Source organism: Trachurus trachurus (genome assembly GCF_905171665.1).
Source record: "Trachurus trachurus genome assembly, chromosome: 10".
NCBI classification, from domain to species: domain Eukaryota; kingdom Metazoa; phylum Chordata; class Actinopteri; order Carangiformes; family Carangidae; genus Trachurus; species Trachurus trachurus.
Genome location: NC_139894.1, coordinates 15,384,128 through 15,412,018, shown reverse-complemented (window position 1 = coordinate 15,412,018; position 27,891 = coordinate 15,384,128). Strand labels below are relative to the sequence as shown.

Genomic DNA, 27,891 nt, shown 5'->3' with positions numbered 1-27,891 from the left:
TTTTCTCCCATCTAGGTCATAATGTAGGCTATAGGCAAGCCTATGTATATTCTAAGTATGGTAACACAGCATGCATGTCTGTAAATGGAGGATTGGTGTGAAGTGGCCCACTCTCTTGTAGAGTGTCACCAGAATATGAGATGTAGCACATGTAGAGGATGAGTGCTGGTGTTTGATGTCAGGCGTAGTTGTGGATGCATGTGACGACGTATGGTGTGTTATTTTTTAAGCATTTTTGTCGGCTGTGATGCAGCACTGGAAGGGAGTGTGTGGATGAGCTCATTTTCACCTGTAAATGTTTCGCTGAATTTCACTGAATTATTCATCGACGAGAGCTTAAAGTGGATGAAGCTGACGACAAGCTATTTCTGAAAAGTCACATTTGAATATCACAAAGAAAAAAATGCCTCTCGCTGTGATTTATTTCCCTTTTTGTCTTTTGTTCTTTATTTAACAAATTTGAAACACACAACACGTAAGCAGGGCAACAAGATCTTTCAAAGGTCTGTTTTTATCAATGCGGCCATATTTGCATTTTTGAATCTCGTTTTTGGTGTTCACACCTAACCTGCACAGAAGATGAAAAATACATTTATTTTGCTATTTTACTTTTTCTTTTTTTATATCTCTTTATCAGAAGAGACCCATGACAGCCATATTGAGTGTTTGATCATGGATGCAGCTGAGGACTGGAGGCACGATCATCGCCATCTTTTTATTATTTCTGTGCCTATCATGGAGATTGACATATTGAATAGCAGTGGAGCAAATAGGCAAGACAAAGCATAATTCCAGCCATACATCAAACATAGGTGGCTGTTACTGGTTGTGATTGCTGTCCTACTGACAGGCTAAAGAAAGATGTGTGTATATGTTGTTTAAAGCAGAAGTAAGCGATCCGGTCGTTTTGGCTAATGCTGCGTTCCAGGCAGGCTTTTGAGGCTTCAAGTCACGACTTACGACTTTGTAGCGTTCCAGGCAACCCGAAAATTGTGTTTCTCTGACCTGTTGCCTGTGAAAGTGCACTATAACGGCCACTCGTAACTTCCGACCCGTGAACTCGTACCAGATCGAAGTGGTACGACTTCACAGGTCAGAAAAACACGAGTTACGAGTTGCCTTGAACGCACCATAACTTCTCTTCAGCCGATGGAGTTAGCAGCCCCCGCCCTCGTCATGGATCTATTGGTCCTCGTCCCTACGTCACCACATTCACGCGTATCCCTTGGCTGCACACACAGCCCTTCATGCCGTTCTCTCTCCTCATTGGATAAAACTTGTAGGGTACAGGAAAAGTTTTCTCCTCGGCTCAGAGCAGAGCAACTGAGAGACCCGTGTTTCGGTCCAAACACTCTATGTAAGTGATTATGTTGTTATGTTATATTAACACAAAAATATCGCTTACTTCTGCTTTAAGCAAATTTTACTTTCCTTTTTAAATGGAAAATAGTCACAATAAATGCAAGGAATATTTCTTGAAGTGATTTCTAAGAGTAGGCTACTCAGCACTTACATTTAGGGAAATCAAATGTGTGTCCATATGTATAAGAGGAGAGGGTTGGTGGTGTACACCTCGCCCTGGTCTAACAATGGGATTTAACAGTTAACAAGGACACTGCAGTGCAGGGGGAATTAGTCATCCCAAACTGGGACAGGAAGGGAAAACAAGGAAATGACAAACCATGTTATAAAAATATAGATTGGACTCCTTAGAGCTGTGATTTTTTTTTACATAATACTTTATCTTTTCTTGTCTCTTTACATTAACACTTTCCCAAGGTCAGAAGTCTAACTGCAGTAATCTTATCGGCTCACACAGTCTCTCCGGGCCTGTCAGTGCCACAAGTTGAAGTCCGTCATCAATATTAATCATTAAACCCAAGGTGGTGCTTAGTTTTCCTACTGAAGAACCAGATTTATTTAAGGCATTGATTGGTCACTAAGCTGTCATCATGCTCTCGGCCCTGGGGCTCAGTGTTCACAGTCTTGCTCCCACAGAGTGTCATTACACCTGTTTATGGTGCAGGTCAAGGGGCAGGGCAGTGAGCGGACCAGAAGGCATGCTGAGGATGAGGAGAATGATGATGGATGGAGTGATGTGGTGCTGACTGCTCCAGGGTATTTGCCTTATCCTTTGGTCATGGCGCTTTCTTTTGCAAGGGTGACCTCTGAGGTGCCGGGGTGTGACAGGTGGAGGGACTAACAAGTGTGTTCTACAACTGGGTAGAAAAAGTAAGCAGGTCATTGGGGTTACAACGCCTCACTGTGCTCTATTTAGTCTTACCCAACAGTCAATTATTTTTGAAAAATATGACCTTTATGAATTTTTTTAAACAACAGGCTCTCTGTGTTGGCGCAGTACATGACAAAGATATTTTAAAATGGATATGTATTTAGGTGCAATTTGCATAAATCAAAAGAGTGCTTTTTCTATAAGCCGGTAATCTGCTTATGTGTCTTTTTCAGTCGGCCACTATCTCTCCGTCTGTGTCTTCTATAGGTCTCCTCTCATTTGTTTCTGTCTGTATGCGTCTGCTTCTTCCTTTGTAAAATGGTGCAATCCTGAAAGACACCTCCCATTATCTCTTGCTGCTTTACCCACAATCCCCTGTGGATGGTTAAACTGCAGGCCAGCAGCATCAAAGGTCAAAGAAAACCACCGCTGCTTGCTTTGTTGATTAGTTCTGCTAACCTACATTATTAAATCTTGCTGTTCAGATGGCCCTGCTATGCGGTAATGTTATATTAAGAGTAATATGCACTTTACCTCCATCTTTCCTTATTTTACTCTAAAGCATCTCCGGTCAAATCCATAGTGATTGACATTCCAAACTAAACAGAATGTGAAGCACACAAAAAAGCTCACCATGTAGAATAGCTACTTGACCCTAATGGCTTTTTGACATACCCTGGTAATCAGAGTTATGCTGGAAAAGTTCAGTTAGGGGAATTGCACTGGACCAGAGGTGCTTTATGCACTGAACTACGGTCCCTCTGGGTTTTATGGCCTCAAGCCATAATGAAGTGTTTGTGGTTAGGTCATATCAAGGACAAAGGCTAATCCAGTCTGTATTAGATTTAGACCTGATAGAGTGCGGAGAAAGCAGCAGTTGTAAAGTCTGTGAACACAATGTGTACAGTTGTAAGCTTCTCCGTATGTCACCAGTAGTAGCATGTTCATGTTCACTGGCTGAGGTCTACTGCTCTGACATTAATAATAACTGTGATGGAAAGCCTTCATATACAGTAGGGACCAGCAGAGAACACAAAATCCCCCAAATAACATTATGGAGCCTGTGATGTGAAAGTGGGACCTGGCCTTTACTGTAAACTTAATTTAGATTTAGAATCAAATGTGATTATGAACATTGGTGGGAAGTGACCAAAATGTTATATAAAGGAGCACTCGACTTACACATGACCGTCAGTCTACCTAGGAGGACTACTTAGCCATTGAAAGCAGTTATATAATGTCTGTCTGTGGATGTGGAGGTTTCTTACGTTTTATAAAATAACCCTGATGATGTGATCAAACTTTAACAGAGAGGTGTTACAAACAGGAGGTGTGGTACTCAGAAAGCTGTGAGGATTTAGGAGGCAGACGATATCTAGTTGGACACTGGAAATAGTAGAATCCACAGTTTTTGGAGCTTGACCCTTAATGGGAACTAAACGTCAGGATCTCTAAGCCTCTGCTGGTTCAGCTTTATCCAGTATCTATAAAAAAATCTGTCTCTTGTGAGTCCCTGGACAGAGTGTACCTGCTGGAAACTAGAGTTTGAGGTACCGATCCGTGATCATTTTAGTGATTATTCAATGAATGACTTGGTCTATGAAAAAAAATAAAAACATGTAAATTTTTTCTTACACAAGTAAGAGTCCAGAGTAATGAGTAATAATTTACGTATATAGAAGAAGAAAAGATAATTGTCTCAGTTCTCAAAAATAAAATAAAAAAAACCCCAAAACAAATTTCTCCACACTATCAAAACTGAATTTGTTGTTTAAATCTTTTATCTTAATATAGAAACCAGGTACAGCATAATATACTAGAAAATTTCCTTGCAGGAATTTTGAGAGTCCCATGGACTCTGTCAACATGGGAATCAAACCCATGATCTTAAGGTCAGGAAAAGGCTAATCAGACAGAAACATGATCATCTTTCTCTGAGAACTGACATTGAGGAGCTGTCAGCTGTTTGTGTGTGACTGCATTCACATAAAATTACATGTGAGTGCATGAGTGCAGGCACATTTGCGTGCACGTGTGTGTGTGTGTGTGTGTGTGTGTGTGTGTGTGTGTGTGTGTGTGTGTGTGTGTGTGTGTGTGTGTGTGTGTGTGTGTGTGTGTGTGTGTGTGTGTGTGTGTGTGTGCGCCTGTGTGTATGGTTGGGTTTCACAGAGAGTTCATATGAATGTATGGGAGATATTAACTGCAGAATTATCAGAGGATTCCCTGATTAATGAATGACCTCTGCAGCTATTTCATAGCTGTCCGTGGCTCGGAGCATTAACCCAGTGGCACTAAAAATCTACATATTTCATTTAATAAACAGACCTTGAAAGTTGTTTTGAAGCCTTTGTAGAAAAGAGTCATAGCCTTTGCGAGTGATTGACCTAGAGGTGATATTGACTTTGGTCTGCATAATACTCTGTGTCATGATGAGGTCAAATTCTGGCTGTAATTACAAGAAATGATGCTATCGATCATCACATGCGATGTGAGTCATGCTGCATGATTTCAAATGCTGCACTCATAATCATCACTAATGTTTGTGTGCTGTAATATTATGAAGCACTAAGGATATTGGGTTTATTCTCAGTACTGTATCTCCTCATCTCAGTGGAGCAGGACATCTGGCCCTGTAGCAATACAACCATTATAACATGACGAAATGGATGCTCTTATCAAGAATCTCTCTCTTAATACCATTTTCACTGGTCTAGTGAAGCAGCCTAGCAATTGTTCTCAGTGTCCTGTTGATTTTAAAAACAAGAGAGCAGTTAGTACAAACTCACCTACGAAACTGAAATAGGTTCATGTTGCTGCAGATACATTATATCAGCGCAGTGATTCTCAGCATGTATTAACAAGTGAAGTATATGAACTTCAGACCTATGTATGCTTCATAACATTTTTCACAAAAGCAGTACTAAAATTCCCTAATCTGTTGCACCTAATATACAGCACAAGTGCACTTTGCTGTGATTGAGTCAAAGTCAGCACTGCTTGCTGCAAATAGCCCTTTGCTGCACATATATGGCCATCAAATATTTACCATACCATAGTGTGGTTAACAGGGATTTGTGCTGCAGGGGAGCCGTTCACAAAAGTGTCTTATTGCAGGAGTTTGGCATAGAACAGTACAAAACTCGAGCTCTCAGTATTGACAAGAATGCACACACTTTCTTGGCACTGACAGGATATACACCCTCGCATGCATGCTAATTCACCGCTGCTTGTTTTGAATGATGGGCGGTTGTGTGTTGATGAGAATCAGCTCTGACACGAAGCGGGCAGGTGAAGCCCACTCACAATCTACTCCACAGCGTAGGCATGAGAGCAGATAACTATGATGTCGCAATTAATGCTTAATTGTTACAACTACTCCTCATTAAACAAATATTGACCGCACTAATAGCCCACGTCCCACGGGGAAAAACCGCCTCATCTGATTTCTGTCACCACTGCAGCGTTGCTAGTACTCCTGCCTTTTTATCTGGCTTTCTCCTTCTAAGCTGTGGATGTTGTCATGGTGATTATCTGCTGTGTTGTGAAACAGTTAAGTGTTTTTGTGGCCTTGGCTTCTGCTTGTCGGAGGTGGCTGTTGAAATACATACAAAACACAAACATCCAAAACAGATGTGGGGGCATTAATGAGGGAAGAACACAGTAACGCAGGTGGAAAAAGATGCAAGTGCTGGCGAGGTATTCAATTCAGTTTAGCTACTCCATTCATCCACCAGCAATGAGAGAATAAATAAATGAAATCAATTAACTTACATATACAGTAAGAAACAGAGCATGAAGCTGGAGCTAAAACCTGAGACGGAGCGTTTTGGTCTGGCTCTCCAGCTGCTCCCCGGCAGGCCTCACAGTGTAGACTGTTCTGGAAGACTGTGGGGTAACAAGTGGTTTTCAGTTACAAACCATTTTCACACAGGGATCATCGACAACTGGTGCTTTCCTTCACCTCCCACTATCCTCTTTCTCTCACATGATATCAATAAATATTGCGGCTTTTGGTTCCTGTCGCTTTCCAAGTGTTAAGGATTAAATTTGCGCTGTGTTAAGTATATTTGCATTAAGGACCCATGTGAACCCCCAGCGATTTAGTTTACTCCGCTGTCATTACTGTATATCAGCAACATTTCTCCAGAGGGCTGGGCTGGGGTTTAAGCAAATGTCCCACATATTGAGCCAGTTCAGCCTAAAAGTGGTACGCTTGATTTACTTAATAGCTGTGGAGCTGACCCGAGTCTGCTGAAACAGAAAATTGTTGTGTTTCTCATTGAACCAATAATAATATGAACATTTTCTAGACTGAACTGGTCTTAGGGTCCGTATCCTAGGGTTTATATTAACGAGTTTAAGGATTGAGGTACTACTGTGTGAATATAAAAACATTACAGATAACATGTGCCTCCTTTTGTTTTCTTCTATAAGTTTATGCGATTCCTAGTGAAGGTCGACAGTGACGACATCTCTTTATCAGCTGTTAATGACAGGACATAAACAGCCGTTGTATAGCAGACACTGGATTATAAATCAAACCATATGACATGGGTATCTACTGCTGGAGCTCTGTTATTCCCTTCAAAGTCAAGTACTGTGTCTGGTATAAATTTAACTTTGGATACTTAATTGATGAGTCTTGTCATGGAGACTATTAGTGTTTTAAGTAGTAAACAGTTACAAGAACCTGTAATCTGGCACTGTGTGAACTGGTATATAATGCTATTTTCAGACACCGTTAGTCTCCTCTGCTGGAAATGCATGGATGCCAGTAATGTCTGGAGAAACGGCGTCAATAAAATCCACCAGCACCCTGGTTAGTCACCTGTTGGTACTACAAGTGCTCGTAAATACTGGAAAGGGTGTAGATTTCCATTTACCACTTGTTGTGTGTGTGTTATTGGGTGTCAGCGTATGGCGAGCGTGGGTGGTTTGATAACGCTGAGTAAAGCAGCTGTCTTAAGCAGTTCCTGTGTAATTGTAATCCCTCTGATCAGGCTCTCTGTAAACACCAGATAGTAAACCTAGCCTGGAGCTCGACTCCGTGTTGGACACACACACACACACACACACACACACGCGCACAGTTTTTTCTCTTTTTCTCACTTCTTTTTCTTTCTCCATATAAAGTCTTTTGCATGCCACCACACCTAGTCACACACACACATACACACACGCACACACACACAATCCAGCTGATCCTCTGTGGACCTCTCATATGTGAATTGTCCTTAAAATCACAGGGTATAATGCTTGAATAAAAAATGAAGTGGCCACTTACAGCACTTCTGTTTTTGATAGGTCACCATCTGCAGGGCTTAACACGACGACCCCCTCATTCATTCCAAATTCGCACAGATGGTGCCCCCTGCCCTATTTATGCTTATGACTGAGTGCGATTCTTGTAAAACCCTCACTCAGGATCAAAGTGAGAGGGAGGGAGAACTCTGCTCCATGTATCAGTTTTAAATCCGTCAAGTGCGGTGGCTGTGTAAGAGGGATGGAATGAACTCTTTTTGCTGCATCGCTCTCGGATGTCAGTTTTTATCATGGGTGGTGCCAGAAGCTTCTGCTCAGATACCTTCCCTTCCCTTTCTCTTCTTCCTTCCTCCTCCTTTCCTCTGTCTCTCGATGTGTAGCGCTGAGTGGCGGCAGGAAATGTAAGTTTAACTTGCTCTCCCTCTGTAAGGCATTTATAAAAGATACACAGCTACACGTCTGTATGGCCTGACTGCATAATTCATGTCTTGGTGTAGAGCTAAATCCTACACCCCCCCCCCCCCCCCCCCTCCTCTCCCTCTGCTGTACTCCTCAACTGTGTAATGGGTTCTGTGTAGTCATAAAACGCTGGAAGCATCTACTAATGCCCCAGTCGTCTCCCTACACACACATACACAGGTACAGAGTCAGAACCAGAACTGCACTCAGCTCAGAACTGCAGCTCATTGTTGCCATACTTTATTCATTATACCGTCCCTTGGTCCAAACAGTTGTTTGCTTTTAAGGATTTAGGTTAAACATCCTACTTAAAACATACCGTATTTTGTAAATCAGAGGGACATGGTACTGTACTTTATATTTCACACCCAGTTAAGTTAATGTTTTCACACAACGGTTGCTTATTTTGTCATATTCTCTGAATATTAATAGTTTTTACAGTCTTGCCAGCTTGAAAGCATCTGGTGACACAATTTTTTTTACATAGAAGGCCACAGACTTCATCTGCCATGATTTTCTCTGTGCCCTTCAAGAGGATTTCTAATTTATTCACCTGTTGTTCTGCATTCACTCCAGGGTGACACATAATCAATTAACATCTAGAGCTATTAGCTGAAGCCAGACACAGATAAAGAAGCGCCCTGAAGTTGGTGGTGTGGAGGCTTGTGTGCACATGTGTTTGGACAGCCTTTGCTGTGGTGAATTAGTGTTAAGTCCGAGAGAGTGCCACTGGGGATAAGACCAGTGCACTCGACATGGCTCACGGGGGGCTCAGGGGGGAAGGGTGTAAATGAGAGGATGGAAAATATTGTTGTGCTGTTTCAAACATCAAATAACTCCCTAATACAGTTATCTCTCTGCATTCAACTGTCAATCCAGTGTCACAAATGGCGGTAACTTTTGCAACATGTAATCCTTGAAAATGTCAATCCACTTACTTACTTAAAGTACATATATGATGACTTCAAGCTACAGTACAGGTCCCAACACTGTAAAATCTGGATGGAGGTACAGTGTGTGTGCATCTACTTGCACTCACAAACGCATACACATACACACACTCACACGTGTTCATGCACAGTCTCCAGAAGCCCTGAGGCCCCTTGGGCAGATGGACTCCCTGGACAAGCCTGCCTACACACATTGCAGTATGTACTGTGATATTCTTTCACAAGCATATTATACACTTTGCACACACACAGACACACATGCAAAATTGTGTAACTTCTGTTCTGAGAAACATGAAAAGCAAGATGAGCAGAGATTGTGACCTCCCCGCAAACAGCCGGGCAGATACTGTGATCAGTTCTGTTGTCCTGTGATTTGGGCATTATTACAACGCTCCAGCTCTGGTGTGATTTCTTCAAAGTGACAGATCTCACAGAACACGTTGTTTTCATGGTACGGACGGACAGTCTGTCAGCAGAGGTAGTGTGGCATTCAGACAGGATGACAAAAATCAGACAGTCACCTTTCCTATGGACTTCCTCTGTCGGACACTAAAAGATTCATGGATACAAAGCTCATAAAAAAGTCATGAGACAGAGCAAAACATTTAATTATAGGCAAAAGCCTGACTGGTTAAATGACCTTTCAATACAAAACAACACACAAACATACAGGACATAAAGAGGCATCTGTTGTGATCCGGCTACAGTAGCATGTGTTCTTGTGGCAAACCAGGAGATTAGAGTGAGATTTTTGTGTGAAGCCATTCAGCGCCACGGTGGCTGACATGGCCTGTGCTCAGTCACTCTGTCTCTCCTGATACGTTCCCACCTGGGGCGGTACCGAGCGCTAGATCTCCCTTTGGGCGACTGTATAGCACAGATAGGACAACTATTCTGTTCTATATATACACTACAACTATTCTGGTATTATTAATCCTGATAACTGCCATTGGCACCAACATCATCGTGCCTCTTAACCCCCTTTCTTCTAGTTGACCATTTGGGTATGTGTGTGGGGGTGTGTGTTGAGCACATGATACTGTAGGTTTAACAGCTGGGACTTGGCTGATGAGATCGGAAACGCTCAAGCTGCGGAACAGCTGCAAGTGAATAGTATCCGAGTTAGAGCACAGATCTTGGAAAATGTTTTTTTTTTTTTTTTTTTTGGAAAATGATAATGATGATGCATTTGTTGCAGTTTGTATTGTTGTACGAGACGTGATGAGAATTAGTGATTGCATTATAACTTGCTAACTGCTGCAGCAAACAAGACGGTCATTGTGTAAACCTGCCAAAAAAGAAAAGAAAAGTCTATATACAGTAATCTCTTTTTCAGCAGGAATCTATTTCTACATCTTTCTGGGTCAGATTAACTACATTTCTGGGATGTTTTCAAGTCGTTGCTTTCAAATCAGCCAATTTCCCATGTTGCAGTAAATGTAATTTTGTAAAAATGTGTAAAGGATTAGCATCTTCATTTATAAAACACTTTTTCAAAAGATGACAGTGAGTAGTAGGGTTGTAATAGAATTAGTGAAAACCAATGAATTTTACAGCAGATTGAAGTTTGACTGGTGAGCTCTGCTGTCACTAGGATCCTGATGGATCACTGTCGTCACAGAGTCGAGACAGTAAGACAGATTTTGGTGGTCTCCTGTTTTTTTCTTGTGTTTCTCCCCCCCTCCCCTTACGGTCTCTTGTTGTGGAGCCCGTCACAAAGTGTAACAAATGCCTGGAGGTTTTCCCAACTGGACACAACTAAGGCATGTGTGTGTGTGTGTGTGGATTTTGTCCCTCTCAAAATGCATCATCAGGAAACTGAGCCATCAAACACTAATCCCATATATTTGATGATTCAGATAGCGTTGGCGGTAGCTGTTCCTAAATCTCCTCTTTCTGAATGCCTGGATTTGAATCCTTTATGTAATCCTGCATCAAGGCCAAGCTAGTTGGGACTCTTGGGTCAATTGGAATTTACAGTGTGTTCATCACCTGTTAATATAGCAGAAGGGTTAGTCATAATACCAGCATAATCTTTTTTCTCCGATAGTGTATTTCTTATTCTATTCAAGAAGAGGAAGAGTGTAATGTTCGATCCTCTCACTTGTCTTCTTCGAGCTCTCTGTTCCCATGGTCTCCTCCAGCTATTTTTATATGATTTTATATGATTGTTGTTCTGGTTCAGCCACAAACATGTTCACTTGTATAAGTCATTAACGCATAATTAAAAACACTCACAAAGCATCATGTAAAAATCATGGGTGACATGCAACTCCCAGCACCCGTAACCACTGCCTCAAGACTCATTTCCTCATTAAAAAACTCTGTCTCAATAAACAGCAGATTAGTAACGTGTCTTAACACACCATATAATCCAAGAGGACATATGAAACAATGTTTATTTAACCCAGCTTCAACACAGTCATTATTGTGATGGGACTCAGAAATGCACTATTGAACAAAAAAACACATGTTCTTCCATCCAAACACATTAAACACCTCTAAAAAATGCTGAGTGAACACTAGAAACAACTGGAAATCAATTTAGCTTGATTATTATTTTTTACTGTGGAGCGTTCCACAGCTTGCCAAGCTTCATAAAGCCGGTGCCTATTAAATGCTGTAGAGCTTATCATGTGTTTTATTGGTGGTTATTAGATGCTCACCGGAGGTTTAATTGGTCATTGGAATTCATCTTCATCTGGCAGCAAAGAACATCTTTACATGAGCAAAGACGTACAGGAACCATTTTCTACAAATGCGTATTAAAGGGATAGTTCAACATTTTGGCAAATTGGCCCATTGTTGGATGGTGTATTTGATGAGTTTGATGAGGGAAACCAAGAAATTCCATTAGCCTCTGTAGCGTAGCTCTGAGCAACTCGCGGCTCTGCTCCGCCGTTCTAAAAATAGCTTGCACTGACAATTAAACAACAATTTGCCAAAATGTTGAACTATCCCTTTAAGACTCCAGTGAGTGCAATATGAATAAACTTACATTTAAACACAGAAATGTTCAGCTAAAACACAATAGAACAACAAGTTCAAACCCACTATATTTATTCATAGGAACCACAATTATGACTAAAAAAACAAATGTTCCATTTTGAAATGAAACTAAGTAAAAACCATGATCACTTTGAAAACTGTGCATCTTAATTTAGTGGCAAGATTCAGATCAAACTGAATTTAACAGATGCACAACAACTCTAATTTACTGTAAGTACTATAGCAACATGGGTGATTTTATTGACCACATCAATGTCATTATTGACAGATTTCAAGACTCTGCAGTGTTTGCTCCAAACACTCAGTAAGAAGTCTGCAGTGCCGAGACTCACACTGAAGGAGTTTTAAGGTCACCCTACTTTTCTCTGCTCCACCTATTACTCCTGTTCTTTAAAACTGTACACATGCCTTCACTCCTCCTCTTTTCTTCTCCACCCCCTCTCCCTCTGTTACCTTCTCTCCTCTAATGAACAGGAAGGGCTGTAAATGTGCATTAATAAACTGCAAGAGTGTGTGGTTTTGATGCCCATCTGGGATCCGATCTGGTTGGCAGAGGGCAGAGGAAGACGCTGCCCTCCATATCTGCTCCGCCAAAGACTGTGTTCTTGGCAGAGAAGCTTGGATCAGGGACTTTTTTTTTTGGTGAAGTAATTAATAAAGAGGCTTGTCACAACTTGCAAAGGCTTAGTTGTGATATGATCATATGGTGCTCAAAACCAGTTGCATAACTACTCGAAACTTTGCACTGATTGTTATGATTTCCTGTTTGGAATGGATCTACAGTGTTACCATAATTTGAGCTGAACAGTGTTTTGCCAAGTCAGACTGATATATTTTTTAAAATTACTAAAGAGCATTTAGTTTTTGGTGTCTAGCAGAGCTGATGTGTTACGCAGCACTGAGCCAGAACCTGTCGACCCAACATTAACTTGTGATGATGGATGGGAGTGGAGCGGGTTGTGCACTTACTGTAGACAGCTGTGCACTGAGACATCATTGAGCACACCGAGGGTTGTGACAGAACAGAAGGTTAGGGACGGTCGCCGGTGCCCCTGCTAAATACCTCGCTGAAAGCAACTATACTGTTCTCATTATATAATGCTATTTATTCCAACAAGAACAGAGTAGCCTACACTTTTAACGTGGCCTTCAGAGGGTTAAAATGATTAATTTGACAGTATTTAAATGTCAATATGATGCTACTCCACAACTTGTTGTCAGCAGTTTGGTCTCTGGTCGTATCTCTGAATATTGATTGAAGATTTATATTTAAAATGTAGCTGACACATATCCAGGGTTTCATGATATCACAGTTTGGACTCTCCTTCTCTTTCATGCTGAGATCGCTTCATGTTACGCAACACACTACAGCTTTCTGTTGGCAGAGAGGTTGTTTGTGTGTGTTTGTGTGTGTGTGTGTGTGTGTGTGTGTGTGTTCGACATTTATGGTCACTCAGGCTTTTGCAAACTTTAAAGTTGTTTATATATTAGTGGAGGGCAATCATTATGGAAAAATATTTTTTATTAAATTTAATACTTTATTATATTTATGATTTGCTCTCTCTTTGTTGACCAAGGTCATGCTCTGTGTGGCTCCTTATTCGTATGCCTTGCGATCAAGAATGTTTCTGTACAGACACAAGCCAGTTGATTCAGTACCTACAGAATTATTTCCATTGCCGCTTCAAACTATTATGAAATCCCACAAGATCACAATTTCTAGATTCTAAGTAAAAGGAAACATTCATGCTGGTTGATTTTTGTGGTTTAAGCAGCCAATAAGAGTGTGAGTGGAGAAATAAGAAGACAAAGAGGGGAAATGAGATGAAAGGAAGAATACCCAGCTTCCCTAAGCCCTGGAGTTAATAGTCATTAGTAAATCAGTTTAGAAAATATTGAGCTGCATCTGCTCATTTTAGCCGGCACCAGTTGTCACTTTCGCTGGTTAAAGTAACAAACATCACCGGTGGTACACTACTATCAGCTGTCACTACTTAGTTTCAGCAATTACTTCTGGTCTAAAATAAAATAAACTTGGCTGTTCTAGTTCTTTGTTAAAAACATTATTTTGGTTAATGTTATCTGCTCCTTTATTGTGAAAAAAACAAACATTATATTTGATTCATCTTTATTTTGTCCTTGTACTACTGTATATGTTTTTATGCTCCTAAAACAAGGGAACTTTGAATATCCCACAGTGATTCATTTGTTTCATACTTTATAGCTTGGCTGAGAATTTAATTAAAGTATATACAGCTGAATATGGCATAGACCTTTTCACTGTGAATCAACAAATGTGCTGCTTGGAGCCAAGTACACAGCCACTCTTCTGTTACTGAATGAAATTTCACCTCCAAGAAAACAGAGTCATTGGATAAGCCTGTGTTTGGCTTGTTAGGCTTTTTTTTTTTATTTTTTTTACATATAATATGTGGAGGTCAAAAATAATTCCCCATTGTGTGATTTCACATTCTGTGCTGGAACAATAATAAGGAACGATACATTAGGTCAAGATTACGACTATTAATAAGTATTTCTAGAAAAAAATATGGAAGATCTTTACAAATTCAAAGCTGCAAGAAATCTTTTGTTTGAAGTTATATAAAAAATGTTTTCAATGTAATGTATTAGGTATATATATAGTGATGAAAATATTACAATAGTCATATAAGGTGTATAGAGTGATGAAAATACTTATTTTCATCTCTCTCTCTCTCTCTCTCTCTCTGTAAGTTTGCTCCGCCACAAAATAATTGATGGTCTATAGCTTTATGGTAAGTTTATTTTATCAGAGAGAGAATATCAACAAAAATAGAATAGTTTCATCATATAGAGGTTATAAATGTTTACATTTGGTCAAGTGAAATAAGACCAAAAATGAGCAGGGTATCAAATACTTATTTTCCCCACTGTGTATATAAGCATTATGTCTACTGTACATCTCTGTACACACGTGTGGGTGGATGACTTATTTGGCACTGTGAGACACAACAGTGCACGGAGCACCAGTGCTAGATCATTTTGTGGAGGAGGTAGCCGACACTGTGGTAATCGTCTTATGCATAAAAGCAGACAGATGTTTCCTGTTGAAATCCTTGACGGACGCACTATCATGAGGTGTCAAACCACCGGGAAGATGGACGTCCTTCCATCCACACAACCTTATTGTGTGACGCCTTACGTCTGACAGCGTCTTCAGAGTCAATGTGAGATTTGACATATATCATAAGCTACTTGGTGTCACTTACTGCTCAGGCTTTGTTGATCCTATTACACTTGAACCTCTTCCCACTGTGTTTCAGTCTTTCAGATCTCAAAGGCCTAATGATCGGCAGGCTGCACTATATGCTTCACAATCCTATTTGCTCTCGTCAGCTGTTAATTGCCTTGGAAGGTATCCTTCGCATTAATCCGCCTTAGCAGGAGTGTGTTTGATCCCTGTCTGTTGACATGATATCCATAAAATATGTGAATCCATGATAGGGACGGAGGTTGTATGCGTGACAACATATTTTTGGGTCATTTGTATTTATGTGTGCGTGTGCATGTACATGGTCTTTTGCTTAAGTAGCCGTGCTTTATCAGCAGGACATACAGTACACAGAACACCATTCATGTATGCTCTAAAGAACAATGAGAAAGCGGTCAATGGATGCTCTGATCTGAAGAAAACGCTAAAGCAAATCTCACTCTGACTCTATAAGGCCATAAATTAGTTGTTCATTTCATTGTTTTCCTCTTCGAGAGCGTCAGTTTTTATGTGTTGTGTTAGGATCCAAAGCAGTATAGTGAAGATCAAAAAGTATTCAATATGTGTATGTGTGACAGAGAGGGAGAGAGCAAGTGAGTGAGTTTGGACCTAAATAGTCTCTTCATATTGATTTTTCTCATCTTGGCATATTTTCAAGTCAAGTGGTGCATTCCAGGGATTTAAACCTCCATTAGCTATAAAACTACTGGGTGTGAAAATAGTTTACAGGGTGAAAAGGTAAAGCAAGGACTGCTTTTTTTATTTATAAATTTGTGTTCAGTATTCAGTCTCCTGAAATAGGATTTAAAGAGCAAAGGTGGTGTCACTTCCAACACAAGTACATTAAAATCAAGAGAAGTGAACAAAAGGTATTCAAGACAAGATCGAATTATAATGAAAATATAAATATATTAATATATATATTAATGCTGCTGTTACTGGCAGATTTTGATATGTGAGATTATTGATCGGATAATAAAGACAGAGGCACTGCTACATGTACTGTATGACTTTATATTAGCTTGTCAGACATTTTTGCTCGTCTTTTCTTAAAGTTTAAAGAGTAAAATGACTTGGATATGAATATATACAATCTGTGATAAGTGTTAAGGTGTTCAAAGTAGATTTTGCTGCATTTGAACAGCTCACAGGTCAGATAGGTTAAAAGAAGTTGTGGCTTGACCATGATTGTCATTCGATGTGGCAGTGGATATTACAGCACCATTTTGACGACTTTACTATACTGTATGTGTGGCCCTGACCCCAGCTCACAATTGCATAACTAAGAGTAGCCACATCAGTTCCTGGAAATGGAAACCATTTCAATTCTGCGCCTCTACCCCATCCCCCTCAACACCATGCATAAACATGCACATAAGCAGATGGCACACAACATAGTATATACTGTACATCTGACTCATGAAGTGGGAGTCATAACAGCGTGCGCACGGACCACTAACCCTGAGGCTAAGGAAGCTGTCAGAATGAAGGCAAAATGGGTTCTCTGCAAGGCCACTCTTTGATGTCGGATCAATACTTTTTCATATGAGCGCTGCATATGTCTATCATATGGCCTTCACCAATGGTTTCATCACATTCATCTCAGCAAATATTGGAAGGCACCAGTATTACTCTTGCCTTTTACCACCTGCTCATTCCACTGTTCTTCAAGCACACACATGCACACAGACACATTTATTCACAAACCAGCCCTCGGATAATGGGTCCCGCATTGCACTACAGGTACATGTGTGGGTCTTCTCAATATGACTCTGTGCACCATTCCCATAATTACCCGTCATCATGGAGCCTGAATGTGCCTCAAAAGGTTGCTCCATATGTCTGAATTCACCACAGCATCTGAAAATCACATCAACTCTAACTGTAGGTCTTGATTTAATTCACAATTGTTTCAATTTCTTTTGCAGTCACGTTTCATATGGTAAAGAAGAAAAATATGCACACGCCTGTGCAATATTCCATGTTTTTGCATGCATGGAAATGCATGCAAAAACAAGTTAAATAGAATAAACTAAAATTACAGGCCTTAAAATAACACAACGTGTGTCCACTTGAGTCCATCTGATTGGATACATGATTTCCATTTAGGGTGTATTGCATGAACAAGGTTATGAAATAAAATGTAAACACCACAGCTTCTTCAATTTTGCCCTGGATTGTGTGTAATGCAATAAAGCAAAAACACAGCTGCTACAGGGGTCTGGAGGTATTGGAAGAGCCATAATATCAATAACCTGTTGTTGGTAGTAAGGATCTTTTTTTATACAGTACCTCCAGTGTTTTTGCAGAACATTATGATGTCAGAGGGAAATTGACCTTTGATTGTTTAATTATAACACATCACAATTACATCCAATTAGACATTACAGTGATCCTGATCTTTGACCACCAAACTCTAATCAGTTCATCCTTACTGTAAGTTCAAGTGAATATTTGTACCAAATTTGATGAAATTACCTCAACAGGTTATTAAGATATCACATTCATCACAATGGGATCAATATATAGAAACACAATCCCTCTGGGCCACGGCTGTTGGCAGTGTGGAGGCATAATAAAATGGCTGAATGCCCTCTGAGGCAAATTCATAGCTTGTTTACCTCATATTGGCTTAAATGAATTGCCTTGGCGCAGAGAGCATGACTGGAGCCATGACATTATTGTGTTGCATTTGAGTAATTGTCAGAATAACTGGAAATTATATTTCTATACTCTTTTACTGTATGCACAATTGATATTAATGGAATTAGACTCTCTCACATGTTTTTGATATATTACCAAAAATAACAATGGAGGTATATTTAAGCCTGGTGTCATCATTCATACAGTGAGATCTGAAACTGAAGTTGCTGATTTATTCTTTGCAGTTTTGTATTTATTTTTGTTGCCATCGCTCTTCTGATGTGTTGATTACAAACAGCTACAATAATAGTCATGCCACACCACAGCCTCTGTATCAAAAAGGTAAAAGAACAAAGAGCAGGAGGAAGAAAGAGACAAAAAAGGAGAGCGAGACAAACAATGAGCTCAGAGGGGTGTGAGAGCACAAATAAAAATGCAAGCTCACTGCGCATTTCAAAGAAAACCTCAAGTTCAACTCGTCTCACTTTCTCCGCTGCCTGCAAGGTGACTTACAACCAAAATAAAACTATTCTTTCTCAAGATGAAGCCACGCTGAACCGAAGGCATCCCAGAAGACAATGTGCTAGATTCTGCTCCTTGTAAAACCACATCCAGGCCAGGCTATTTTCGAAACACAAACCTCAGGCTACAGACCTGTTTCTGTGCTTAATTCTGATTCTAATTTAGTGAGTATGCCATTTGTCAAGTCATGATGAAAGCGTTCCACTTTCTTGATGGATATAAGCCATGACTTGAGTATATTGTGAAGATTGCACCTCATAAATGGAAGCGTAGTTTATTTCTCTGGACCTGACAGTGCTTCAGTTGATTACACCCGTCCTTGAACTCTGTCTGAACATGACGCAGGTGGCATTTCTGAGCCCGGGTGTCACTGATGACGCTTTGCCACATTAAGCCTGCTCATCCATCATACAGATGTATCCACCCATGAGCACGCACACAGCACAGTAAGAGATGGGAATTGACAAGATATTATTGATGGGGAATAGGAAAAGCATTTATTGTTACCAATGCAATTAGCAATTCTGCTAATCAGATCAATTCTTTTTTGATTCCTGATCAATTTATTGTGTGGAAAACAAGAGGCTTGTACAGATTTAGCCCACATAGTCACAACGGCTGCAGCTTTGGCTATACAATATAAACATAAGCCTGTAGGCGATGGATGCAGCTTTATTACTCATTTTATCAGCTGCATCAGGCCCATTCAAAGAGGCTCACTCAGATTTCCCTTTAGAATATTATTCATACTATGGCATGGTTGAGTAGATGATGGCTATTATTTTCTGAGAGCATGTGCATATTGCCCAGAGTGCCCATCTAATTGACATTTTAAATTCATTATTATTCAAGAGTCGGTGTCAGTCCATGTTACATTCGTCCAGAGTTGTAACTAAACCACTGTTGCCTGTTTGATATTGATATTGCAATGTAATAAATCGTTTGTTTTTTTTAATTTTTAATTTTTATGTCACATTTTATGATCAAGAAATGGAAACGCAAAATGACTCACTGTCAGGTCAGAGAGACAGACAGATGAGAGATGCTTAGCCTGCTGTTATTTACTGCTATAAAAATCCAATGAATTATTATTATATTATTATTACCGACACCAAATTGCATTTTATTTCATCGTTGTTCCTGCAATTCACTCTGATTGAGTTGATCCTAACTTTTCATTACCAGAAGAATAGTTCCACTTCATCCATGCATCACAACTATAAACATTACCATTCAAACAAGAGGCAGGTGGAGGCTCTGTGGAGCCTCATCCAACCTCCATGGTATCAATAAAAGAGATTGATAAGCATGGGGAGCGGTTTTAGATTCCTATCCCTAAACACAGTCATTGCACATCACTTGCGCCATACTCCATACGGTAAATACGGCCCACATAGATAGCACATTTTCCATACTGCTGACATAAAACCTAAGTATGCCCTGTCATTCATAAAAGGGCCTTAAATAGATGAGCACGTTTCCGAAGCAGGATGCATCTCAACCCCCCTCCCCTCTATTTGTACCCATTTTTCCTTTACTATAAGATTTATTCCAGAAAAAGGGGCAAGGACATCTATTGCAGCCTGCTGAAGGTCCAGTGTGGCAACATCGGTGCCTGTAGATCACTGCCTATCATGAACCTGGGTGACAGCTCACTCTGAGTGGCTGGTCTGATAGAGAGTGAGGTCCCAGGCCCTGCCGTGCCATCCATCACGCAATCCTTCAATTCCAATATGTGCTCTTCATCAAGGCTGGGGCAAGGATGAAGGAGACAGGCTGTAAAAGATGGTGCCCAACCTTCCCCTGTTCGTTCTCTTAGCCCCACCGTCATTCATTTTTATTACCTCTGATGAGCCGGCAGTTAGCGAGCTCATTAATAAAACGTTGACTGGAATCAGACATTTTTCAAAGTTTGCAAAAGTCACTGCCTCCCACACATGTATATTATCTTCCACCTCAGCAGCTGAGTTCAGTTGGGAATACTTACACATGAGCAGACAGGATAGTGAGGATGAGAAGGAGTGTAAGCGACTTCAGACTGCAGACTGCATTAATGTTTGTGACAGAGCGTAAAGATATACTCTTTAACAGCTCACCTGTGGATGTGTCTCAGTTCACCTTAGCGTCTGTGTTTGGCAGATGACACAAACCTCACTGTATGGGCAATAGGGAAATAGTGTCACTGACTTTATTTCTTATCAGTGTTGTTTTATATCTCTCTGTGAGGAGGTAAAAGGGCAGATTATTTTAGCTTAGCCAAGTGTCTACTGGACTGGTTCATGTACAGTAGTAGCACCTCTGTGCCTCAGGAGCAGAGAATGGGGTCATATTCCTGGAAGGAAAGTCGGTCCTCCTCTTTGCCATTTTAAGGCAGCATTAAAGTTTCAGTGTTGCTGTGATTTTCTTGGTGAGGGGGCTGCGGCGGTTAGTATCTGTGTTTCAGGGCTTTCTGTTTGTGTAGAGGTGTGTAGCAGGTTATTCAGACGCCTGAAGGAGACAGTGAGATACTGATAAGTCCCCCCGGAGAAAAGGCATGTGGTGATTAATTGCATTGGGTGTGTGGAACCCTGATTATCTGCTGCCTGTTGGTGTGTGTGTGTATGTTTTATGGGGGAAAAAACACTAAGGAGGCTTGTGTCAGGCAAAAGCTGGACTACTGGATACTGGTAGTGGATCTGCGCTTTTTGGCATATGAATGTTCATTTTTGGATCTATCTCAAGCGCGTGTGGCCCAGTTGATGAGTCTTGCTAAGACTGTGTTTTTGGAGGTCAAATACAGTGCAGGACGCTAGATCTCCCATTCAAGGCACTTTTTTCAGCTGAACATAGTGTTTCCCTGATCATTCAATTTGCAATTCTCTATTGAAAGTTCATGTATTGAATCCGATACTTTCAGATATTTGAACATTTTTAGGCATTTGAGTTAATATGCTGCCTCAAAACGCCAAAACCTTTAACTATGTGAACATCTATTAAAAAATTTTAGACACATAAAAGAAAAAAAAGGCCACTTTAGAGAACAGATCACTGGAATGTAATACACCCTGTGTTTGTGTGTGAAAAAGGGTTTTATGAATGAAAGCAGACCTACAGCCATTTATCATATCATTTATAAACGGTTTTGGCTCTTTATTCCTAGCTGGCACCAGCAAGGGTGAGTGTGTCGGGTTTATGAATACAGAGCAGACATTTTCTGTAGTTTGCTGCTTGTAACATTGCACCCACACAGGTCTGATTATTACTCAATAGTCAATAGAGCAGTGTAGTCAAATAAATTCTGGATTCATTCATAAAACAACACTCACATACAGTGAAAAAAAAAGAAAGAAGCTTTGATTACAGTCTCATTATGCGTCAACATGGACCAAAGTAATTTTTAATGTTGTTTTCAAGTACTGTGCCCTTGAATTTTAATTATTATTTTCCACCACACAGCTGTTTCTGCTCATTTGTTTCAGTATCTTATAATTCTGCCTGTCCCTTTAAAGACTTTTTCAAATAAACCCATGCGCCTCCAGTACATGTGGTATTCTTTTTTCGTTGTTGTTTATGTTTGTGTTTGAGTCACAGGGAGATAAACGTGCACCCATGTGTGAAAGTACGGCACATGGAGGAATTGTTGTGTGGGAGTCCGTCTACGTATTTAGTAGTTTGATTTATTCTTGCCAGGAGTAGAAACCGAGGTGGCACTCTAATCCATTCATGGTTCGGCTTTCTGAATAAAGCTGTCTGAGGTTTAGCTTCACGCAGAACAAGATTTTGATATTTTCACCGTATGAAAACAGTGGATATCAGGTCATCAAGAGCAACACTGTGCGATAGGGAAAATGGGTCAATATTCAATGCTGTTGTTAATTTTTTTTCTGGTGATTTTAGGTACGCAGAAGAAGGAGGAATTCAATTCTGTTGGACATACGTGTTACAAATAAAGGGGGGATTAAGCATTATGGTGGTTTGATAGTTGCTACTGATTAACAGCCCTCACTATAGTCATTTTCATCAAGTAGTAAATGTGTCAAAGAGAGGCATGGTGCTCAAAGCCATTAGGGAAAGAAGATACAATTTATTTGGGCTGATTCGCTTGTAGCTAATCCATCAACACAGAGAAAATAGGTCAATGATCGAAGCCAAGCAGGGACTGTGCCCAGAAGAGGACAGCTGCAGTAGGTCCGACATACAGACAGGCTTTTTTTTTAACAGGATCTCAGGACAGAATTCCTATAGATACATATTATGTAGATTGATGTTACACAACACAAGCTCTCATTAATGTAACTCACAGTAAGCATGACTCCATTGAGGTAAATGTGGCCACCGCAGCGTGACCCGGCGGAGGCCTGTGCATGCTTTTGCATCTGCTTGCCAAACTCATACAACAAATGGAGTGGATGTTGTGAAGAGGGGAGGGATGGCTTTAACCACCCACCACCTGAAGTCAGTCGCAGTGAGGCTGACTTGGTGTGTGTGTACAGTAGCTGACTGCACGCGTGCCTTGCAATCCCACAACCTCTTTACTTCTCTACCGACTGTACAATCACCTCATTTCGAGTGCAGCAGCTCCTGGTTCAGTGCCTGCTACAGTAAAAGCCTGCCATAACACTGATTCTGAACATTGAACTGCTCTTGTTTCCTTTCATCTTCCCTTTGTGTTATTTTATCACTCTTCCTTTCCAGTAACCAAGGATATATTTAACTATCCCCTGCTGTTTTTATTTTTATTTTTTGATTGTTTTATTTTGAATTATTTTGTGAGCTTGGTGTTCTTGATCTGAGCCTGTCTCTTTCTTTCTGTCCTTCTCTCTCTCTTCTGTCCTTCCTTCTGTCACTATGTGCTATAGTAACGGTATTTATAGCTATTGCTGTTGCCAATGTTTAATGTCTTTTCATTTGCCTGTGTTTCTGCCTTGTGTTTTTTGCTGTTGTTGTTGTTTTCTTTATGTTTCTGTGTGTGGTGAGTTTTCTAACCCCAGTTCATTCTGTTATGGCACCACCACAGTCCAGGATGACGCTGCCCCAGGTACCCAGGAGTACATTATGTTACGGCAGGACTCCATCCACTCCGCGGATATAAGGAGTAAAGGGTCCCCCTTTCGTGCTAAGTGTCACGAAATCTTCTGCTGCCCGCTGAAGCAAGCCGTCAACAAAGAGAGCTCAGAGCCCGAAGGTTTGTTTGCACCCCCTCCTTGTTTTGATTTGCCGATGCTCCTCGTCTCCCCTGCCCACTCCTGTCTTGTTTTCCCCTCTCTCTCATATTCTGTGTGAACTGATAGTTCTCCGCCCCTCAAAAACTAAGTTCTCTTTCATTCCTGTCCCATTTTTAGAGAGCATCTGGTGTGCTTCTGCCCCTTTTCAAGCATGTGTGTGTTTGTGCACAGACGCATGTTTGCGTGCGTGAGGGTGTGAGTGCCTGTGTGTGTGTCTGAGCATAGTATAGGACTGAATGCTTGGGGCATGTTTGCTTGCTGAGAACCTGTAGGAGGACACCTCTTTCTGTCCAGTGTGGTGTGTTTCTACGAGTGTGTGTGTGTGTGTGTGTGTGTGAGTGTGTGTGTGTGTGTGAGAGACTGTCTGTGCACCCCTTATGTTGGACGGAGGAGCATAGCATCTGTAGCTCCTGCCGCCCACCCCTCCCTACCCCAAACCATTAACTCGGTCGTTGCCACCCCGAGGCGCATGCACAGACCAAAACAAAGTGCACGAAGAAAAAGGCGTTATAGATGGAGGCAGCTGCCGCCCTAATGAGTTCAATGACTTGGCAATTTCAGCATGTACTTCCACTTCAGCTGGCCTCATAGAACAAAAAAGGTGAAAGTCTTATCTTCCTGTCCTGAAGACAATGTGAGATTGAGCAGTTTCATTTTCATGACTAAATGGTGGTCTAGTCAGCTACAAACTGCAAGTCAGCAAACCTCCGCTCTCCCTCCTGTTCCCTGTGCTTAATGCTTCTGCCTGTGGCTCTACAGTCTTGGTGGCTTCAGCCCCCCACCTCAATGCTTCCTCCTCTCCTTCCTCCTCTCCTTCCTCCTCTCCTTCCTCCCCTCCTTCCTTCCCTACCTGCTTAACTTTTCCGTCCCCTTTCTGCAACCCTGTTCACCTATTCCCTTACCTCTGTTCCCTTTCGCGCTTGCAGCAGCATGACAATGTGCCTACGCAACTGTTTATACTATCAGCTTTTGTACAGTTAGGCAACGCAGTAAAGTAAAAAATTAAAAATTTGTGCTCCAAGCATGCTACTATATCCTGCACTGTCTGGCAGGCTCTTTGAATGCCTCATTTATCATCGATCCCTCAATAGAGCGCTAAGATTGTAGAAATTGCTTTCCTTTGCAGACTTCCTGATAGGTAAGATATGAATTATCTCACTACTGATGTGTTTTCTGCAATGTATTGCTCTGTCTTCTGTTGTATCTAAAAGAGAGTACGGTTTGGTATGGCATTCCTGCACTTTAGACATCAGTTAACCTGTTGAAGGCTGTCTGTGTGTAACTGCTGAAGGACTCAAGCACATGCACTTATCCTTGTCAGAGCGAGAGAGAGAAAGAGAGAGAGAGTGTGATAAAGAAGTGGAATCTGTAGCAGAGGTCTGGCTAGAGAAGTACAGATGTATTATTCAGTTTGGCTGCAGCTCCAGTTGGACGTGACTGAATTTACAAAGGAAGAAGGGGAGACTACAGCTGTTGCGTAAGCCGTTTTGTGAGGACGTCATTTATTTTGATGCATGATGCAGGAAACTGTGTTAAACCATGTGTGGAGTATGCCATACATACACACACAGTAAGACAAGATCTACAACAAATGCATATACCCAGATACGGAAGTTGGAAGTCACACACACACTAGGTGTTGGTTTAATCTTACACTTACATTTATGCAAAAACTAGTATTTATTTTGTGAAGATAAACTGAGGATGTTGTATGTTCTGAGACATCTGAGTAGGAAAACCAGCCTTGTCACGTTACCATGGCAACAACATTCCCACTGCTTTGTGTTGCACTTTATGGTTTTCATCATCATCGCGTTCCACGGATTATAGATCCTATAACATGTAGCTATGCGCTGAATGGACTTTGGCAGTGGCTCTTCAGTCAGGAACTCTGATTGATTCGTTATTTTCCCTACATGGTTTGATGACATTGGATTGTTATGGCTACTGGCTGTTTTATACATACAGTACTGTAATCAGAAAGGCTGCATTTCTGACATTCAGTGTCAAAATTAAAGTTTAACCACATAGAACTCAGCTCATTAATTTTTTGTCACAGCCAGTTGAGGAATGACAGAAGGCAAAAAAAAACAAAAGGCCTACAATTCCTCAATACAGTACTTTGAGAATTTTTCATCTCCATATAACAATAACAATGATGTAATGATAATTTACATGATATGGACCCATCAATACTTACAAGTATATACAAATACAAATATTACAAGGTCTTTTGTTTTGAGGGAACTGAATTTCTAAGACTTTCCAAGACCTGCAGATACCTCACTGTATGATGTGATTGATGTTTGTCCAGTCAGTTGTTTGTGCTCTGAAAGGTGCAAACACTCAGTCAAGACCTAACAAGACTTTGACTGAATCGGTAATCTGCAGTATCACTTCCTCTGAGTCTGTTTCTTCTGATACATATCCCAACACTTCATTGAGGTGGCTGACACAGAGACCAAGAAACTGGTTTCACACGTCACTAGAGACGTGCTTCACAGAATAGCACATCAGCAGCACATGAGCTTGAACTGTAGCACCCCAGAGGATGAGTTCAAATCATATCAGTTTATCTCTGTAGAGCTGTGGGGAGCGGAAGAACACAAACAGAGAGCACCGTCTGTGTTCTCTTCCTCCGTCCTCAGGCCTGTGCGTGCTGCCTGCTGTCAATCACAGTTTGTTCCCCATCACGCTCTCTTTGGTTCGGTCTGTGTCACAACCTCTCGATTCCTCTTCCTGTCTATTCCCAGGTCACTCTTTGTTTCCTCTGCTTCTGCCTCTCGCTTTGGCTCTGTTTTGTCTCTCCACAGCAGAAAGAAAATGTGGTGCCTGAGGGGCAGAACTGTGTAAATACCCCATCCATAATTCAAATGACTGCAAGACTTTGTGTTTATACTTTAAGGCTTTGCAATATACATACAGACAGATATCCATATAGAGATGTAAACACAGAAGTATACAGTGTAAGGAGTATGTGTACGGTTTCTTCTTGTTGAAGTCGGAATTATTGAGACTTTGTTGCCCCATATTTGAGGTGAAATACTCAGTGGTTAATTAGAAATATTTTCACTTCTTCTGCACTGATGTTGAGGCTGTCCTGGTCGTGACGGAGACAAATTTTGCCTCATTGCAGAGTTTAGATTCAAGAAGTTTTTTAAATGATGAACAACTTAATTGGACCGAATCCCACAAATGTCAAAGAATATCTACTTTTGAATAAAAGAAAACAAAAAAAGGCCACGATGAAACTTTGTAAATCAACTAAAGCTAATTAGCCACCAATTAAAGGGGGTATTTTAAACACAGGGTTGTGTGAGGTAGTTGTGTAATCACTGTTACCTGCAGTCGATTGAGATGGGAAGAAGATCATGTACAGTAATTCAAAAGGGTTGTTTGATGGCGACATTAAGCATGGAAAATATTCAAAATAAAGCAAACACTTCACCTAATATTGCCCATTTTTGAAGTACCTAAAAGCATGTTTTCTTTCTACTGACACCATCCACAGCAGCAGCTCAGCTTCTGTGCTGTTACTCATGTCTACCTCCCCAAGCAGGGAGCGCACAGATCCAGATCTACTGCAGGTAATAAACCGACTATGTAGAAGTTCTACACACAACCACACTTCAAATAACCCCCACCATCACTTTAACCTATTATGGCATTAATCAACTGTGAGCTCCGAGGTGCTAGAAATCTCAAGATCTAAAACAATATAATGAGATTCACAATGTGACTTCCCTCTTGCAGACAGAATGAGGTCCAGCACCTGTGCTGTGCTGCACAACGTTCAGGCCGCTATCCAATCTGTTTTTGCCTTATTGACAAAATAACTCATCTACTGCCCACTCAGCCAAGAAAATATAAAGCCCAAGTGCAAAAGGAATAAGAAGCAGCCCCATTCATTTTCCACACCCAATGCAAAATGCATGGCAGTGATTCACCACAAAGTTGACATGGCGCAATTACATTTAAGGGACCAACATCGCTCCTTATAACAGAGAATGTCGTTGCAGTGCCTCACAGATTCCTGCACATTATACTGCAATGTTGACGAGAGAAACACATTCAGCCTCAGGATGCACTCACACTCCAATTAAGCAGCTTGTTTAATTTTCTTTTTTCCTTTGCAGTCTGTCTTTCTGCATAAAAGCAACAACTCTGTTTGTCTAAGTTGATGCGTTTAGACTTTGCATGAATAAATAATGTATATGATAAAGTGATTTGGTGCGAGAGTGGGCTGGCAGGAGAGTGTCAATGTCACATCTGCACTGTAAGTTTAGCTCCGCTTACCTGACCTCTCCGGTCATCTGTAAGAGCTTTAAAAGTGCAATTTGCATCATATTAAAGTTTAAG

General features: G+C 40.9%; 1 protein-coding gene across 3 annotated transcripts in view; it reads left to right on the top strand.

Moving 5' to 3' along the window:
- The window catches only part of fgf13a (fibroblast growth factor 13a), a 97,965-nt gene that overhangs the window by 25,658 nt on the left and 44,416 nt on the right, over nucleotides 1-27,891 (top strand). For all 3 annotated transcript variants that reach the window (XM_083980577.1, XM_083980576.1, XM_083980578.1), the window contains one exon: nucleotides 23,325-23,492. In XM_083980577.1, the coding sequence (XP_083836703.1) occupies nucleotides 23,325-23,492 (168 nt within the window). The remainder of the gene's footprint in view (nucleotides 1-23,324; nucleotides 23,493-27,891) is intronic.